Source organism: Salmo salar, chromosome ssa21 (assembly GCF_905237065.1).
Source record: "Salmo salar chromosome ssa21, Ssal_v3.1, whole genome shotgun sequence".
Lineage (NCBI taxonomy): Eukaryota > Metazoa > Chordata > Actinopteri > Salmoniformes > Salmonidae > Salmo > Salmo salar.
Genome location: NC_059462.1, coordinates 32,364,738 through 32,383,079, shown reverse-complemented (window position 1 = coordinate 32,383,079; position 18,342 = coordinate 32,364,738). Strand labels below are relative to the sequence as shown.

At 43.3% G+C, this 18,342-nt stretch overlaps 1 protein-coding gene across 1 annotated transcript in view; it reads right to left on the bottom strand.

Moving 5' to 3' along the window:
- Nucleotides 1-18,101, bottom strand: part of LOC106582213 (E3 SUMO-protein ligase RanBP2) — a 35,327-nt gene extending 17,226 nt beyond the window's left edge. The window contains 17 exon segments of the mRNA XM_045704683.1: nucleotides 88-229; nucleotides 360-443; nucleotides 615-827; nucleotides 1,533-1,664; nucleotides 1,845-1,982; nucleotides 7,423-7,581; nucleotides 7,900-8,023; nucleotides 12,872-13,050; nucleotides 14,071-14,252; nucleotides 14,333-14,633; nucleotides 14,726-14,921; nucleotides 15,080-15,222; nucleotides 15,307-15,537; nucleotides 15,868-16,020; nucleotides 17,017-17,128; nucleotides 17,238-17,305; nucleotides 17,888-18,101. Coding sequence (XP_045560639.1) covers nucleotides 88-229; nucleotides 360-443; nucleotides 615-827; nucleotides 1,533-1,664; nucleotides 1,845-1,982; nucleotides 7,423-7,581; nucleotides 7,900-8,023; nucleotides 12,872-13,050; nucleotides 14,071-14,252; nucleotides 14,333-14,633; nucleotides 14,726-14,921; nucleotides 15,080-15,222; nucleotides 15,307-15,537; nucleotides 15,868-16,020; nucleotides 17,017-17,128; nucleotides 17,238-17,305; nucleotides 17,888-17,959 — 2,629 coding nt within the window. The 5' untranslated portion in view covers nucleotides 17,960-18,101.
- Nucleotides 18,102-18,342: the final 241 nt, after the last annotated feature.

The following is an 18,342-nucleotide window of genomic DNA, read 5'->3' as shown; positions in this document are numbered from 1 at the left end:
ATTCATAATTGAATATCCTAGAAACATTGCTATTTCAGTATAACACACAGTCAAACTACACAACTCAGCTGTGTACTGTGTTCCTACCAGTGAGGGGTGCTCCATGGAAGGTCTGTGCTGGGGGGTAGCCCTCCTGCATGCTCTCAGCCCCGTACCCATCTCCATACATTCTTTGGTGGGGTGACGCCATGCTGTCTGACGAGTGATGCCTCAGGTCATGGACCTCATTCTGCAACCCCAACCACACAGCACTTATCAACACAGAAACCATACATTAACATCTATAATTTAATAGGCACACTTGACATGGCTAACATCCATCTCCCAGATCCTCAAAAACAATGAAGCCAGGGGCTGACCTTGAGGCTCTCCACCTGCTGGCAGAGCATCTGCAGGAGGGACTTCTGGTCCTCCGCCCAATGAGGTGGCTTCTTTGGGGAAATCTGGAAATGGAGGATAATTCCCCCCCCCCCCCCCATAAAGATATTTCGATTATTTATGCGAGAAAGATTTACTGTACAGGTTGTTTGAGTGCATGTATGTCCATGTTTGAAAAATAGGAAGAACAACTGTCTCACATATGTTTATAAGTCAACATTTATAATTAAACGTACCAGGTGTCTTTTGGAGGGAGAGGCCAAGCTCTTGCTGGGGGAGGGGGTTAATGGGGCGAATTTGACACAAGAGATTGAAGCAGCAGGCTTAGTAAACTGAAGGCTGGAGTGGACCGGTCCGTCCTCCTCTTCATCCATCGCTTCTCCACTCTCCTCCAGCTGCTGTTTCACATCATTCAGGAGATCCATCACCTCCTCCATCGAAACGGGCAGCTGGGACATAACACAGTGAATATGGTTGAATGTCATCTCATGCTTCCAACTCTTAAACTTTTGATTATATGAAGGTAACTGTAGCCTACTGTTCAGATGGGTTAAATGGAAACTCAAATCTGGACACTGACTGTAGGCCTATAACCTCTCACATAGCCTTAATATTAACTGCAGCAGAATTAAGCATTTCTTGCAGTAAAATTATACACAAAATGTGGGCAACATTTTTACTCAGGAACAGGAGTGGAGAAGTATTATTTCTTTCTTTCAGCATCTTGAGAATGCGAATGCTCAGATAACATCAGTAGAGGTGCCATCTATCTTTTTGTTGTTGTTGAGTTATTGCATTTTCTCAGATGTCAACTAGTTTGAAGCATTCATTCTATCGATTTATTCTGGAGAGCAAGGGTTAACTTAGTCTTCTAGGGCAACATTTAATGACAGAAGAGAAGCTGCATGTATCTAATTATAGAGAAGATGACTAACAAATAGCCTACCAAAATGTCAGAAATTATTAGTAGAAACGCATCAAAATCATGCAACAAAAGAAATCATGCACCCCTATCAAAGAATGGTTCTGCGGTCTTTGACTATAGCCTATAGCACATATTCTATATTTGTGGGTTAGGTGCGGGCCTTAGCTTTAGCAATTGCAGGCAAGTGAACAAATAGCTGACCCGCGCACCACTAGTGTGGGTGTCTAACCTTATCCATGTCGTCAGCGTTGGCATTGTAGATCTTGGACAGGTAAGTTCTGAACTTCCTGAGGAACATGATGCACCTATCCTGTGTCTCCTCCACACCGCTACCGGCCTCCTCGGACAGACGCTGGAAGATCTACAAAACACACAGAGATATATCAAAAGACACAATTCATAACAAACACATTTTGCATGGTAAAACAGAGAAAAACGCTGGCAGAATTTTTTACTGGGAGCTGCACTTAAAAGCATGGTGATGAAGTGCAGGTGACAGACTCCAAGACCAAGGTAGAGCAGTGAACCCCTCACTACATACCCTAGCTAGGTGCCAGTTAGACGAGATGTTGTTGATGGTCTCCAGGGTAGCGATAGCCTCCTCGGTCTTCCCCTCGATGTCCAGGAGGATTGCAAATGCTATCTTGGCCTCCTCCTCAAAGCCCTTCACTGATGGGATCTGCGATGAACACAAACACACTAACCAATAAAAATAGAGCAATGCACACATTAAAACTGGTCTTGTCAATTTTTTTGCTTGGCAACAGTGATTACATCGCACCGGAGTGAATAGCCGCCGTTTTACAGGCTCCTGACCAATTGTGCTATTTAGTGTCTTGTTTTGTCCTAATCTGAACTTTTTTTGTACATAGTGTTTCCACCATTGTTTCCTATGACCGAAAAAAGCTTCTGAACATGAGAACAGCTATCACTAACCTCCATTTGGACGAGTACTTCTACTTCAATGAGTCGGAGGCAAAAGACATACGGATTATCCCGGACCAGGCCCTGATCCACGACACTCGTATAGAGGTCGGCACGCGAGCACCCTGGTGAGACTGTTTCTACCCTCGGTTCTATTTGCGAATGTGCAGTCGCTGGAGAAAAAAAATTGGATGAGCTCTGTTCGAGACTATCCTATCAACAGGACATTAAGAACTGTAAAATACTATGCTTCTTGGAGTCACAGCTGAACAAGGATATGGATAATATAAAGCTACCTGGTTTTTCAATGCATCGACAGTACAGAACGGCAGATCCAGGGTGGTGGGTCTCTTTATTAACAACAGCTGGTGCGCAATCTCAAATATTAAGGAAGTATCAATGTTCTGCTCGCCTGAGTTACTGTAACTCATGATAAGCTGTAGACCATACTATTTATCAAGAGTATTCATCTGTATTTACCGCCACAAACCGATGCTGGCACTAAGACCGCACTCAACAAGCTGTATAAGGCCAGAAGCAAACAAGAAAATGCTCATCCAGAGGCGGCGTTCCTAGTGGCCGGTGATTATTTTTACTCCTTTTTCGTGATATCGGTAGTTACAGTCTTGTCCCATTGCTGCAACTACCCTACGGACTTGTGAGAGGCGAAGGTTGAGAGCCATGCGTCCTTGGAAAAACACATCCCTGCCAAGCCGCACTGCTTCTTGACGCACTGCTCGCTTAACCCAGAAGCCAGCCGCACCACTGTGTCGGAGGAAACGCCGTCCAACTGGCGACCGAAGTCAGCTGGCAGGAGCCCGGCCCACCTCAAGAAGTCGCTAGAGCGCAATGGGACAAGGAAATCCCGACCAGCCAAACCCTGCCCTAAACCGGACGACGCTGGGCCCTGCGACGAACCATCAAACAGGCAAAGTGTCAATACAGGACTATGATCAAATGCTATTACACCAGCTCTGACACTTGTCTGATGTGGCAGGGCTTGCAAACTATCACGGAATACAACGGGAAACCCAGCCGAGAGCTGCCCAGAGACGCCAGCCTACCAAATGAGCTAAAAGCCATCTATGCTCGCGTTGAGGCAAGCAACACTGTCCATGTGTGAGAGAACCAGCTGTTCCAGAAGACTATGATCACTCTCTCCGTAGCCGATGTGAGTAAGACTTTTAAACAGGTTAACATTCACAAGGCCAGACAGATTACCAGGATGTATACTCAGAGCATGCACTGACAAGCTGTAACCTATCTCAATGACTACCACCCCGTAGCACTCACATCTGTATCTATTAGGGATCCCCATTAGCTGATGCCAAGGCAGCAGCTACACTCCCTGGGGTCCAAACACATTAAGTCAATTACATTACATGTAAAACAAAAAATAAAACAGTACATCATAACATTATTATACCACTACAAATCTACAATACTCAGCAAAAACATCTCATGAACTGCACCAGATTTGCCAGTTCTTGCTGGCACCAAGGTACCTGCAAGTTCCCGGACATTTCTGGGGTGAAATGGCCCTAGACCTCACCCTTCGATCCAACAGGTCCCAGACGTGCTCAAAGGGATTGAGATTGGGGCTCTTCGCTGGCCATGGCAGAACACTGACATTCCTGTCTTGCAGGAAATCACGCACAGAACGAGCAGTATGGCTGGTGGCATTGTCATGCTGGAGGGTCATGTCAGGATGAGCCTGCAGGAAGGGTACCACATGAGGGAGGAGGATGTCTTCCCTGTAATGCACAGCTTGGAGATTGCAGGCAATGACAACAAGCTCAGTCCGATGATGCTGTGACACACCGCCCCTGACTATGACAGACCCCCCACCTCCAAATCGATCTCGCTCCAGAGTACAGACCTCGGTGTAACGCTCATTCCTTCGACGATAAACGCGAATCCGACCATCACCCCTGGTGAGACAAAACCGCGACTCGTCAGTGAAGAGCACTTTTGCCAGTCCTGTCTGGTCCAGCGACGGTGGGTTTGTGCCCATAGGCGTCATTGTTGTCGGATATGTCTGGTGAGGACCTGCCTTACAACAGGCCTACAAGCCCTCAGTCCAGCCTCTCTCAGCCTATTGCGGACAGTCTGAGCACTGATGGAGGGATTGTGCGTTCCTGGTGTAACTTGGGCAGTTGTTGTTGCCATCCTGTACCTGTCCCGCAGGTGTGATGTTCGGATGTACCGATCCTGTGCAGGTGTTGTGACATGTGGTCTGCCACTGCGTGGACGATCAGCTGTCCGTCCTGTCTCCCTGTAGTGCTGTCTTAGGCGTCTCACAGTAAGGACATCGCAATTTATTTCCCTGGCTACATCTACAGTCCTCATGCCTCCTTGCAGCATGCCTAAGGCACGTTCACGCAGATGAGCAGGGACCCTGGGCATCTTTCTTTTGGTCTTTTTCAGAGTCAGTAGAAAGGCCTCTTTAGTGTCCTAAGTTTTCATAACTGTGACCTTAATTGCCTACCATCTGTAAGCTGTTAGTGTCTTAACCTGTTGGGGCTAGGGGGCAGTATTTTCACGGAGGGATAAAAAAACGTACCCGATTTAATCTGGTTACTAATCCTACCCAGTAACTAGAATATGCATATACTTATTATATATGGATAGAAAACACCCTAAAGTTTCTAAAACTGTTTGAATGGTGTCTGTGAGTATAACAGAACTCATTTGGCAGGCAAAACCCTGAGACATTTTCTGACAGGAAGTGGATACCTGATGTGTTGAATTACCTTTAAGCCTATGCCATTGAAACACAGGGGTTGATTAATGTTTTGGCACTTCCTATTGCTTCCACTAGATGTCACCAGCCTTTACAAAGTGTTTTGAGTCTTTTACTGTGAGATCTGACCGAACAAGAGCCTTGGAACGGTGATGGCCGATTAGACTCTGGCGCACGAGTTCATGTTGGGTACCCTCGTTCCAATACGTTATAAAAGAGAATGCATTCGTCCACCTTGAATATTATTCATGTTCTGGTTAAAAAAGGCACTAATGATTTATGCTATACAACGTTTGACATGTTTGAACGAACGTAAATATATTTTTCCCCCTCGTTCATGACGAGAAGTCCGGCTGGCTTAGATCATGTGCTAACAACACGGAGCTTTTTGGATATAAATGATGAGCTTTTTTGAACAAAACTACATTCGTTATGGACCTGGGATTCCTGGAAGTGACATCTGATGAAGAGAATCAAAGGTAATGGATTATTTACATAGTATTTTCGATTTTAGATCTCCCCAACATGGCGGCTAGTCTGTATCGCAACGCGTATTTTTCTGGGCGCAGTGCTCAGATTATTGCAAAGTGTGATTTCCCAGTAAGGTTATTTTTAAATCTGGCAAGTTGATTGCGTTCAAGAGATGTAAATCTATAATTCTTTAAATGACAATATAATATTTTACCAATGTTTTCTAATTTTAATTATTTAATTTGTGGTGCTGACTTGACTGCCGGTTATTGGAGGGAAACGATTTCCTGAACATCAATGCCATAGTAAACCGCTGTTTTTGGATATAAATATGAACTTGATAGAACTAAAAATGCATTTATTGTCTAACATAATGTCCTAGGAGTGTCATCTGATGGAGATTGTTAAAGGTTAGTGCATCATTTTAGCTGGTTTTATGGTTTTGGTGACGCCTGTCTTTGAATTGACAAAACATTACACAGCTATTGTCAATGTACTCTCCTAACATAATCTAACTTTATGCTTTCGCCGTAAAACCTTTTTGAAATCGGACAACGTGGTTAGATTAAGGAGATGTTTATCTTTCAAAGGGTGTAAGATAGTTGTATGTTTGAAAAATTAGAATTTTGACATTTATTTGGTTTCAAATTTGCCGCTCTTGAAATGCACCTGCTGTTGATAGGGTGCACCACGGGTGGCACGCTAGCGTCCCACATAGCCCCAAGAAGTTAACGACCGTTCCACAGGTGCATGTTCATTAACTGTTTATGGTTCAGTGAACAAGCATGGGAAACAGTGTTTAAAATCCTTTACAATGAAGATCTGTGAAGTTATTTGGATTTTATGAATTATCTTTGAAAGACAGGGTCCTGAAAAAGGGACGTTTCTTTTTTGCTGAGTTTCTATATGTATGAAAGAGGAGGAGAGATTGACTTCATCACTGCTTGTATTTATGAGAGGTATTGACATGTTGAATGCACCGGGCTGTCTGTTTGAACTACTGGAGCACAGCTCAGACACCCATGCATACCCCACAAGACATGCCACAAGAGGTCTCTTCACAGTCCCCAAGTCCAAAACAGACTATGGAAGGAGCACAATACTAAATAGAGCCATGACTACATGGAACTCTATTCCACATCAAGTAACTCATGCAAGCAGTAAAATTAGATTTAAAAAAACACCTTATGGAACAGCAGGGACTGTAAAGCAACACAAACATAGGCAGACATGCATACACACATGATAGCATACACACACGTACACATGGATTTTGTACTGTATATATGTGGTAGTGGTGGAGTAGGGGCCTGAGGGCACACAGTCTGAATGTATTGTAATGTTTTTAAAATTGTATAAACTGCCTTAATTTCGCTGGACCCCAGGAAGAGTAGCTGCTGCCGGGACCAATAATAAATACAAATATATATCTTGATTGCCAAGTCACTTTTAACCCTACCCACATGTACTGTGTACATAGTGTATTACCTCAATTACCTCGTACCCCTGCTCATTGACTCGGTACTGATACTCCTTGTACATAGCCTCGTTATTGGGTTACTATTTCCCTTTTTTTGTCTTACTTTTTACATTTTTACATTTACATTTTAGTCATTTAGCAGACGCTCTTATCCAGAGCGACTTACAGTAGTGAATGCATACATTTCATACAATTTCATACATTATTTTCTGTGCTGGCCCCCCGTGGGAATCGAACCCACAACCCTGGTGTTGCAAACACCATGCTCTACCAACTGAGCTACAGGGAAGGCTAACACTGCATTGTTGTGAATGGGCTCGTAAGTCAGCATTTCACTGTAAAGTCTACACCTGTTGGATTCGGCGCATGTGACCAATAAAATTCAATTTGATATCAAAAGTCTACACACATGCCAATGCTTTAACTCAGCAGACTAACAGTGTTGTGGCAGGATGGGTTCAAACCCAGTTGGTCAGAGAATCAGCTGTAGTGGTAGCTCACCTCTATGTCTCTAGAGGGGAAGTGTATGAACAGGGGGTCCAGTGGTCCAGGGATGCCACGGCTCCTCTTGATTTTGTCCAGCAGGGGGAGCACCACGTTCCAGTAGTGGACACTCCGCCTTATGTACTCGTGGTCGTAGTATGAGTTCACACCAAACCCCTGGGAATTACATCAGAACAGATGTTTAATCCGAATGCAGAAATGTAATTCCTTCAAAATCATTTTTACTAAGGACACCTCGTTCAGTGTCACATTCTCACAGTTATTTCGTTTTATATATTCATAATTTACTTTACCAAAGGGATTTAGTAGAATATTCTCGCTAGTCCGAGAGTTATAAATAATAATCATACGAAGTTATAAATACTATTGAGTAAATGCAGAGGTAATCATGTCAGACAGACACCTAGCACATATGTTCACTAATGTAGTGTGTGACAGAAAAGGGCAGGTGTCTCATCTGGCTGAGGGTGTTACCGCTGAGCTGAGGTGCTGGGCCCAGTGTATGGACAGGGCTGGTTGAAGGCCATGTTTCTCTCTGGCTCGCAAGGTGCTTAGTCCATGTTGAACCGTCATCCTCAGTTTGGCTGACATGCCAGGCCTACAAACACAGATACACAGAGAGTATTATACATACTAGGCCCGCAGACAGAACCAGAACCATAGTCATGTTAACCACAGAGCCATCAGTCAGCTTGACTTCTCCATCCTGGGCCTTTTCATTTTAACACTGACCTTATAGTAACACTTTACTTCATAACCATGTCATAATAGCTGGCAAATTGTCATAACCTGTCATAACACTGTCATGACCCATACATTTAGACCTGTTGTGACATATTACATTATTTTATGGCTGTTATGACACCTACATAGGAGTGTCAAAACCCACATTTATGCAAATGTGTTTTTTCCCTGCCAAGAAGTTTCCTTTCGTTTGAAAGTTTTTTTTAAAAGTCCTTTGTTGTTGAAATTAATTCTTTACAGTCATGTTCCCCCCCCCATCAAATTTTAAATAACTTCTACAAAATACACTTTATGACACCGTCATAAAGCATTGTGACCATCCTGTGTCACATTACTTGGACTAAGGAAATGCACGGACACTGTCATGAAGCATTATGACCATCATAATCATATAAGCCAGATAGGCCTATCACGTACATGCCCTTACATCAGATGTCAGTCAAAAAGAGGGAGTCTTGTCCTGCTCCTGAAATCTGCTCCTGCATTTATCCCAGTCATCAGAAACAGAGCATTGGGGTAGATGTGCACAATTAAAATAATTTAATATGGTGAATTTCATACCGTTGACAAGTTGGCTATAGTGTAATGGAATGTTTTGCCTTGTGTGGAAGGTTGAGAATTCATAAATTCATTAGGCCCTAATCTCTTGATTTCACATGACTGGGCAGGGGTGTAGCCATGGGTGAGCATAGGCCCATCCAATCACAATGAGTTTTCCCCCACAAAAGGGCTTTATTACAGACAGAAAAACTCAGTTTCATCAGCTGTCTGGGTGACTGGTCTCAGAAGTGAAGAAGCCGGATGTGGAGGGCCTGGGCTGGCGTGGTTACACGTAGTCTGCAGTAGTGAGATCGTTTAGACGTTCTCTAAAACAACGTTGGAGGTGACTTACGGTAGAGAAATGAACATTAAATTCTCTGGCAACAACTCTGGTGGAAATTCCTGCAGTCAGCATGCCAATTGCATGCGCCATCAAAACTTGAGACATCTGTGACATTGTGTTGTGTGACCAAACTGCACATTTTTGAGTGGCCTTTTATTTTCCACAGCAGAAGGTGCACCTGCGTAATGATCATGCTGTTTAATCAGCTTCTTGATATGCCACACCCTTCAGGTGGATTGATTATCTTGGCAAAGGAGAAATGCTCACTAACAGGGATGTAAACAGATTATTGTACAAAATTGGAGAGAAATACGATTTCGGGGATCTTTAATTTCAGCTTATGAAACCAACACTTTACATGTTGCGCTTCTATTTTTGTTCAGGACAGAGAGATATATAGTACCAGTCAAACGTTTGGACACCTCCTTATTCAAGGGTTTTTCTTTATTTTGACTATTTTCTATATTGTAGAATAATAGTGAAGACAAAAAAACTATAAAATAACACATACAGTGAGGGGAAAAAGTATTTGATCCCCTGCTGATTTTGTACGTTTGCCCACTGACAAAGAAATGATCAGTCTATAATTTTAATGGTAGGTTTATTTGAACAGTGAGAGACAGAATAACAATAAAACAATCCAGAAAAACGCATCTCAAAAATGTTATAAAATGATTTGCATTTTAATGAGGGAAATAAGTATTTGACCCCCTCTCAATGAGAAACATTTCTAGCTCCCAGGTGTTTTATACAGGTAACGAGCTGAGATTAGGAGCACACTCTTAAAAGGAGTGCTCCTAATCTCAGCTCGGTACCTGTATAAAAGACACCTGTTCACAGAAGCAATCAATCAGATTCCAAACTCTCCACCATGGCCAAGACCAAAGAGCTCTCCAAGGATGTCAGGGACAAGATTGTAGACCTACACAAGGCTGGAATGGGCTACAAGACCATCGTCAAGCAGGTGAGAAGGTGACAACAGTTGGTGTGATTATTCGCAAATGGAAGAAACACAAAATAAATGTTGATCTCCCTCGCCCTGGGGCTCCATGCAAGATCTCACCTCGTGGAGTTGCAATGATCATGAGAACGGTGAGGAATCAGCCCAGAACTACACGGGAGGATCTTGTCAATGATCTCAAGGCAGCTGGGACCATAGTCACCAAGAAACCAATTGGTAACACACTACGCCGTGAAGGACTGAAATCCTGCAGCTTCCGCAAGGTCCCCCTGCTCAAGAAAGCACATATACATGCCCGTCTGAAGTTTGCCAATGAACATCTGAATGATTCAGAGGACAACTGGGTGAAAGTGTTGTGGTCAGAGGAGACCAAAATGGAGCTCTTTGGCATCAACTCAACGTGTTTGGAGGAGGAGGAATGCTGCCTATGACGCCAAGAACATCATCTCCACCGTCAACTATGAAGGTGGATACATTATGCTTTGGGGGTGTTTTTCTGTTAAGGGGACAGGACAACTTCACCGCATCAAAGGGACGATGGACGGGGCCATGTACCGTCAAATCTTGGGTGAGAACCTCCTTCCCTCAGCCAGGGCATTGAAAATGGGTCGTGGATGGGTATTCCAGTATGACAATGACCCAAAACACACAGCCAAGGCAACAAAGGAGTGGCTCAAGAAGAAGCACATTAAGGTCCTGGAGTGGCCTAACCAGTCTCCAGACCTTAATCCCATAGACAATCTGTGGAGGGAGCTGGTTCGAGTTGCCAAAAGTCAGCCTCGTAACCTTAATGACTTGGAGAAGATCTGCAAAGAGGAGTGGGACAAAATCCCTCCTGAGATGTGTGTAAACCTGGTAGCCAACAACAAGAAACGTCTGACCTCTGATTGCCAACAAGGGTTTTGCCACCAAGTACTAAGTCATGTTTTGCAGAGGGGTAAAATACTTATTTCCCTCATTAAAATGCAAATCAATTTGTAACATTTTTGACATGCGTTTTTCAGGATTTTTTTGTTGTTATTCTGTCTATCATTGTTCAAAAACCTACCATTAAAATTATAGACGATCATTTCTTTGTCAGTGGGCAAACGTACAAAATCAGCAGGGGATCAAATACTTTTTCCCCCTCACTGTATGGAACACAGTGGTAAACAATTCAAAATATATTTTAGATTTCAGATTCTTCAAAGTAGCCACTCTTTGCCTTGATGACAGCATTGCACACTCTTGCCATTCTCTCAAACAGCTCCATGAGGTAGTCACTTGGAATTCATTTCAATTAACAGGTGTGCCTTGTTAAAAGTTAATTTGTGGAATTTCTTTCCTTCTTCATGCTTTTTAACCAATCAGTTGTGTTGTGACAAGGTAGGGGTGGTATACAGAAGACAGCCCTATTTGGTAAAAGACCAAGTCCATATTATGACAAGAAATAAGCAAAGAGAAACAGTCCATCATTACTTTAAGACATGAAGGTCAGTCAATCTGGAAAATGTCAACAACTTTGAATGTTTCTTCAAGTGCAGTCGCAAAAACCGTCAAGCGCTATGATGAAACAAGCTCTCATAAGGACCGACACAGGAAAGGATGACCCAGAGTTACTTCTGCTGCAGAGGATAAGTTCATTAGAGTTAGCAGCCTCAGAAATTGCAGCCCAAATAAATGCTTCAATTCAAGTAACAGACATCTCAACATCAACTGTTAAGAGGAGACAGTGTAAATCAGGCCTTCATGGTCAATTTCTGCAAAGAAACCACTACTAAAGGACACCAGTAAGAAGAAGAGACTTGCTTGGGTCAAGAAACACGAGCAATGGACATTAGACTGGTGGAAATCTGTTCTTTGGTCAGATGAGTTCAAATATGAGATTTTTGGTTCCAACTGCCATGTCTTTGTGACGCAGAGTAGGTGAATGGATGATATCCGCATGTGTGGTTCCCGCTGTGAAGCATGGAGGTGGTGGTGTGATAGTGCTGGTGACACGGTCAGTGATTTATTTAGAATTCAAGGCACACTTAACCAGCATGGCTACCACAGCATCCTGCAGCGATATGCCATCCCATCTGGTTTGCACTTATTGGGTGGGACTATCATTTGTTTTTCAACAGGACAATGACCCAACATACCTCCAGGCTGTGTAAGGGCTATTTGACCAAGGAGAGTGATGGGGTGCTGCATCAGATGACCTTGCCTCCACAATTACTCAACCTCAACCCAATTGAGATGATGTGGGATGAGTTGGATCGCAGAGTGAAGGAAAAGCGGCCAACAAGTGCTCAGCATATGTGAAACTCCTTCAAGACTGTTGGAAAAGCATTCCAGGTGAAGCTGGTTGAGAGAATGCCAAGAGAGTACAAAGCTGTAATCAAGGCAAAGGGTGGCAACTTTGAAAAATCTCAAACCACTTTTTTTGTTACTACATGATTCCATATGTGTTACTTCATAGTTTTGATGTCTTCGCTATTAACCTACAACATAGAAAAAAATTAAAAACCCTTGAATGAGTAGGTGTGTTCAAACTTTTGACTGGTACTGTATATGTCATGACAGTGATATGACGCTGGGTGTCAAGTAAAGTGTTACCGACATATATCAGTGATCAGTTCAAGTGAAGGAAGGAGGTAGGGAAGGGGGGTGCCTGGGTAACGTTTACAGAGCTTGTTTGTGTAGTCCCGTGTGGCTCAGTTGGTAGAGCATGGCAGTATGAAAAAAAAAAAAAAGCTGAAAATATATGCACTCACTACTGTAAGTCACTCTGGAAAAGTGTGTCTGCTAAATTACTATAATGTAAAATGTAGTAAAACACTTGATTTCAGACAACTATCACATAACTACAGAGATTATAACCCATCGCGACTCACGCAGCTCGTTTGTGTATGAGCCTGTAGACTGCATCCCACCAGTCCCTCTGTCTGTCTGTGAAGAGGAGGTGGAGGAGGGGCAGGGGCAGGCAGCGGGGCTCGTGTTGACCAGTAGAACTGAGCTTGGCCCTTTCCTGGAGCTGGGTGTGACTGCACCACACCACCCCACACAGGAACACCTAGACAGGAGAGAGGAGGGAATCACCCCAGTGTATTGTTAGAAGAAGAACACAAACACGTTCATTGTATTAGTTCTTAGTGCATTACAGGTCGTTGTATGAATAAAAAATTAAGCAAAAGGAAACCATCACTGATATGATACGAAGGACAGTATTAGGATTGTTATAAGGCCGTAACTGAACAGCTTAGATATTGTTAGTGCTGAGTGAATAACCAATATTTGTTATTTTCCTGTTTTTAAACAACTAATTGACCGACGTCGTTCAATTATTTGAATTCCATTTCGTTCCGTTTTTTTCCTGAGCTCAATACGCACATTGCGCTGCAGTTTCTCTAGAGATAAATCAAATCTAGCCCGAAATATGCAATGTAGTAGGGAGTTGTAGTTTCCAACAGGCCAATGTTCTACATAGTTTAGTGCAGAAAACATGATAATTAACTACAATAACCATAATCCATCGTGCAGCTAGTTGTCAGTCTTTCTTTTACGCCTGCTACGTAAGGAAAAGAAGAATGCGCGATCAAGAAGTAACTCCAAGAGAGCAGTTTCTTCATGAGGGAGTACCTGAAAATACATGATCTAAGTGATTCATTGTTGGTATTCAGCAGTCATAAAAGTATGCCTTATTTACTTCGAAGAACTACTAAAAATAGTGATTTTGTCAGACATCAGCTCTAGAGATGAGATGTCTTGATAATAAAGTAATCAAATAAAACAAACGTAATATACACAACTGAAATATTTGATTAAAGTAATGTGAATAAATGATGGTTAATAAGTGATAAGCAGACATGGGCAGTCACTACCATCATGGGACTTTTATAAATTGTTTTATTCTGTGATACTGAATTCAACTCACATAATGCATTTATAATGCACCAGTGCATTTAATGTTAAAAATAATTGAACCCGAAATCGAAATGTATAATTATTTTGTAATAATCTAACCGAAACAACCCCAAAGTGCACTAAAATCGCTCAGCACTAGATACTGTAGAGCCACGCCGACAACGCCCACCTCCAGGTCTAGCAGGCAGATGGACTCTGGTGTATTGGTGTCCAGTTTGGAGGTCTCCAGGTTGAGCCTGGGGAACAGCTGTTTGAGCCAGTCCCTCAGAGCAGGCCTCTGGGCCAAGAGAGACCATTGGAGGCCCAGCCAACACAGCTGCTGGAGGTCCCCACCATGGAGCTGGATGGAGCCTGGAGACAAAAATGTTAGAGATCTTATGTGTGAGATCAGCTGGGCTCCTGTTGTGTAGAGCCACACACACGCATCATACCGTTATCCCATTTGGTGAGGTCAGATATCTCTGGAGCCTGTGTGTTGATGGTGCGGATGTCATCGTTGCCAATGAAGGAAGTCCCGGCCGGAGCCAGAGGCCCAAACAAAAGCTCAAACAAAGCTCCCTGACCACTACGGTTCCCAAACGCCTCCACCACCTCTCTGACAAAGGTGTGCGTCTCGGGCTTGAGGTTGAGCAGCATGTGTCCAGCCTGGCTCTTTCTGTCACTGGCCAGCAGCTCCAGAGGCTGAGGAGGAGACTGGTCCCCTTTAGACACCTTGCTCCTCGGCCTGGGGACCTAAATATGACAAGTAGGAAGAATGAAAATAAGAAGTTGGATAGACGGGGACAATTATTTGCTACAAAGCCTCTAGCTTGTGTGTGTGTTACCTGGTAGGCCAGTAGATAGCAGAGAGCAGCCAGATCAATGACAGCCCGCCACTGCTGTTCTCTCTCCTGAGCCATCTTCAGCAGCAGAGTGCCAGCATGCAGGTACAGATGTCCCCTCATCTCCACATAGACCCCAGAGAGATCATCTGTTACACTGCCCTCTGCCTTCTTCAGGCCCTGCATCGCACAGTCAAAACTACACAGAGAGAGAGAGAAATGGGGTTAAATACTCACACACACACACAGTGCTACAATCTAATAGGACTCTACAGAGTGGTGCTCTAATGAAGGAGCTCTGTTGGTAGAGTAGTACAGCATTCACATGTCCCTGCCTAGCCTGGATGTGACAAACACCTCCAGAGGGCCTGGATGCTAGGCTGCAGTCCTTTCCCTTGCAGAGTCAGTCTCAGCAGGCTGCAGTGGGCCAAAAGTAGCTCTCTCTGCTGATGTTGACTCATCTTCTCATTGGACGAAACACTTGGCTGGGCTAGGGATTCCTGAGAAACACACAATTCACCACTTTACCATCGTACATGTAATTCCATAAGAACATAATTGTATTTTGTGAGCATCCTGCTGACCTGTAGAGTGTGTACTACAGTAGAGTACCAGCCCAAGCTGGATCTAAGCAGGCCTCTCTTCTCTGTGGCCAGACAGTGTTTGACAGCCTCCTCCAGCCTGCCATCGGAGGAGAACAACTGAACCAGCTTGATGTTGATATGGGCATCGCCAGGCCTCACAGCCAGCTCTGCCTGCAGTAGGTCAAACAACTGGTTCCATCCCCGCTGGCCCTGTTGATTCAGTAGGTGCTCCTAGAGGGAGAGTTAGTTAAGTAAAGTAAGGATTTTAAAAACAGCTGTTTCTAGCCCCCGTGCCCATCTGCTGCTAAACAACTGCTCCTAAGGGGAGAGAGAGTGAGGAGGGCATATGCATTAAACAGCTGCCAACTCAACAGGCACTCCTGGCGAGGGGGTGCGGGTAGTGATCATGGGTCAACCCAGTGCCACAGTTTGTAAACAATCCTCCAGCCACAATGCAGTCAGTCTTTAGCCTTGACCCACTATTTTAGGTTAGGCAAACCATTTTAAACAATCAAAAAATAATTTTAATACAGGAAATCAATACTGTGTTAGAGCTCTTACCTTGAGGTTGAAGACAGCAGGGTGTCCAGGCAGCAGCTTGGCAGCTTTCTCCACCCAGAACTCTGCTCTGCTGTCTCTCTCGGTCTTACTGACCAGCAGCTCAGCCACCTTCAAAACCAGGTCCCTCTGGGCTGGGTTCAGGTCCACAGAGCGCTGGACGGACACACACATACAATTAAAGACCAGAAAGCATCGTCAGATAGCTGTGATCCTCCATTGCATATAGGGCTGGGCGGTATGGAATAAAACTGCATCAGAATGAGTTGCCAATTTCTTATATAATTGTGTTCTATGCTTATTGTACATTTCTAAAACATAGACTAGATAGTTAGTATAATAGTCTTTGGCTAAAATGCTGCTAGCAGTATTGCAATGCCATGCACGACAAACAGCATTCATTTTCCAGAATGAATGTTCATTAATACTTCTGTTTTAGTAGTGTCTGTTCTGTGAGCAATTTGAGAAGTTGAGCAATTTGAGAAGTTGAGCAATTTGAGGAGTTGAGACATAAAAAGGGTATCATTAGAAATGTTAACTTCTCTATTACAGTAAAAGAATGTCTCTGTTTCAGTGTCCATATGACTGTTTCTGTTGGACCAAACCGCTTGTCAGAGAGGAAGAAGTGATCTCTCATATTTGTTGTTGTGAGTGGCAGGGGCTTGGTGTGTGTAAACAGAGAGAAAGAGGCAAAGCGAGAGGTTTCACTCTCGCCAAAATCTGTCCAAAATAAGCTCATTGTGTTTTCTATGGGCTTATTTTGGACCTACACTGCCTTCCCTCCTTTGGGACAATGACTCCCACTGTTAGGGAAGAGACATGAGCATGTTGTCATTATATACAGATCCCTGGTTTAAAATGGGAAGGTGCACACAGCACAGAAGGAGCCAAGACCAAAAAAACATGAGAACAAGCGGACATAAACACTCATAAAAACGAGATTTTTAAAAAAAGCTTGCAAAACAGGCATTTGGAATATCACGCTAAAACATTACATTTATTCCCCAGCACTAATTGCATACACAACTGGCATAGTTGTTTCTTCAAAAACAAATCAATCATATCAAACTGGATGACTGCCAAAGCCTAAAGGACAGGGTAATAAGATACTATAGCAGTAGTATGTAATTGAGCAACTGAGAAGGATCTTACCTTGTAACATCCTATGGCCTTGTTGATATCTCCTTCCCTCTCATAAAGTGTGCCCAGGAACTTGTGTGCTTTGGGATCTCTTTCCGACACCTTCAGATATGCTGATACATGTCTAACAGAGGGGACCAGGCATTCAGAATAGAACCACAATACACACAAAAACGGCATCATTACCCACTTCAATGTCAACAATGTCTGCGTTGGTTGTGTTCAGGGCTTACCTTTTAGCAAGTTCATACTCTTTAGCCTCGAAGTATAATTTAGCAAACAAAAATCCTTTAATTGGTTTCTGCGGAAAGATCACATAGGCCTAATTTAAAGTAAGGTTACACTCTTTGTTATAACAACTAGATCGCTAACTAGCTAACGTTACAGATTACATACATTTTTCGTTAGCTAAAATGGGTAGCTAGTTAGCTAGCTGGATCCATTAAATATAAATTGTTAGCCATGTACAAATCATGTAAGAAAGGTAATGATGGCTGTTTTCCAACGAATCGTAGGAAGAGTGACACAGCCATAACGTTAACTAGTTAGCCGGCATAAAGCAAGCTGATGGACAGGTTTCAAAAGCTAGCCAGCCCTGCTGCCCGCATTTTGAACGAAGAAGTGTTCCTTGCAATGGATTAACTTGAGATGTCCCAGCTCCCATTTTAGTTAGGCACAATAGTTAGACAAAATGATCCGTTAGCTACTTATTGTTTCAAACTTAGTCTATTAATAATATTGATAGCTACGTTCAATGCTTAATGTACTATTAGCTGTAATAACTACCAGCTAGGTGTAGCTAATTGCCAGGCCAAGATGGCAGTAGCAGTTAGCCTAGCTAGCTAGGTAGTATACGCAGGCTGAAAAGCCGGGTTTGACTCACCTCTTTGAGTGAAGGAGAAGAACTCTCTACTGAATAAATATATTCGTCCACTTCGGCCTTATTTCGCCGCATGGCTGTGTAAAGCGTATTTTCTTATAATTCAAAACTAAAATTGCATAGAGTGACAAAACTCATCCGAAAAAGCAGGAATCGTAATTATTACCCCCACTGCTTAGCTAATCAGCACTTTCTCCCCGCTTCTGCCGCGAGGACGTCACGTGGTACAAAACGTAGGTGAACCATGACGTGTGATTGGTCGATACTTAGCCCATACGTGTTGAAAATCAGGTTTAACGCACATACACTCAGCAAAAAAAAGAAACGTCCTCTCACTGTGAACTGCGTTTATTTTCAGAAAACTTAACATGTATGACCATAACAAGATTCAACAACTGAGACATAAAGTGAACAAGTTCCACAGACATGTGACTAACAGAAATGGAATAATGTTTCCC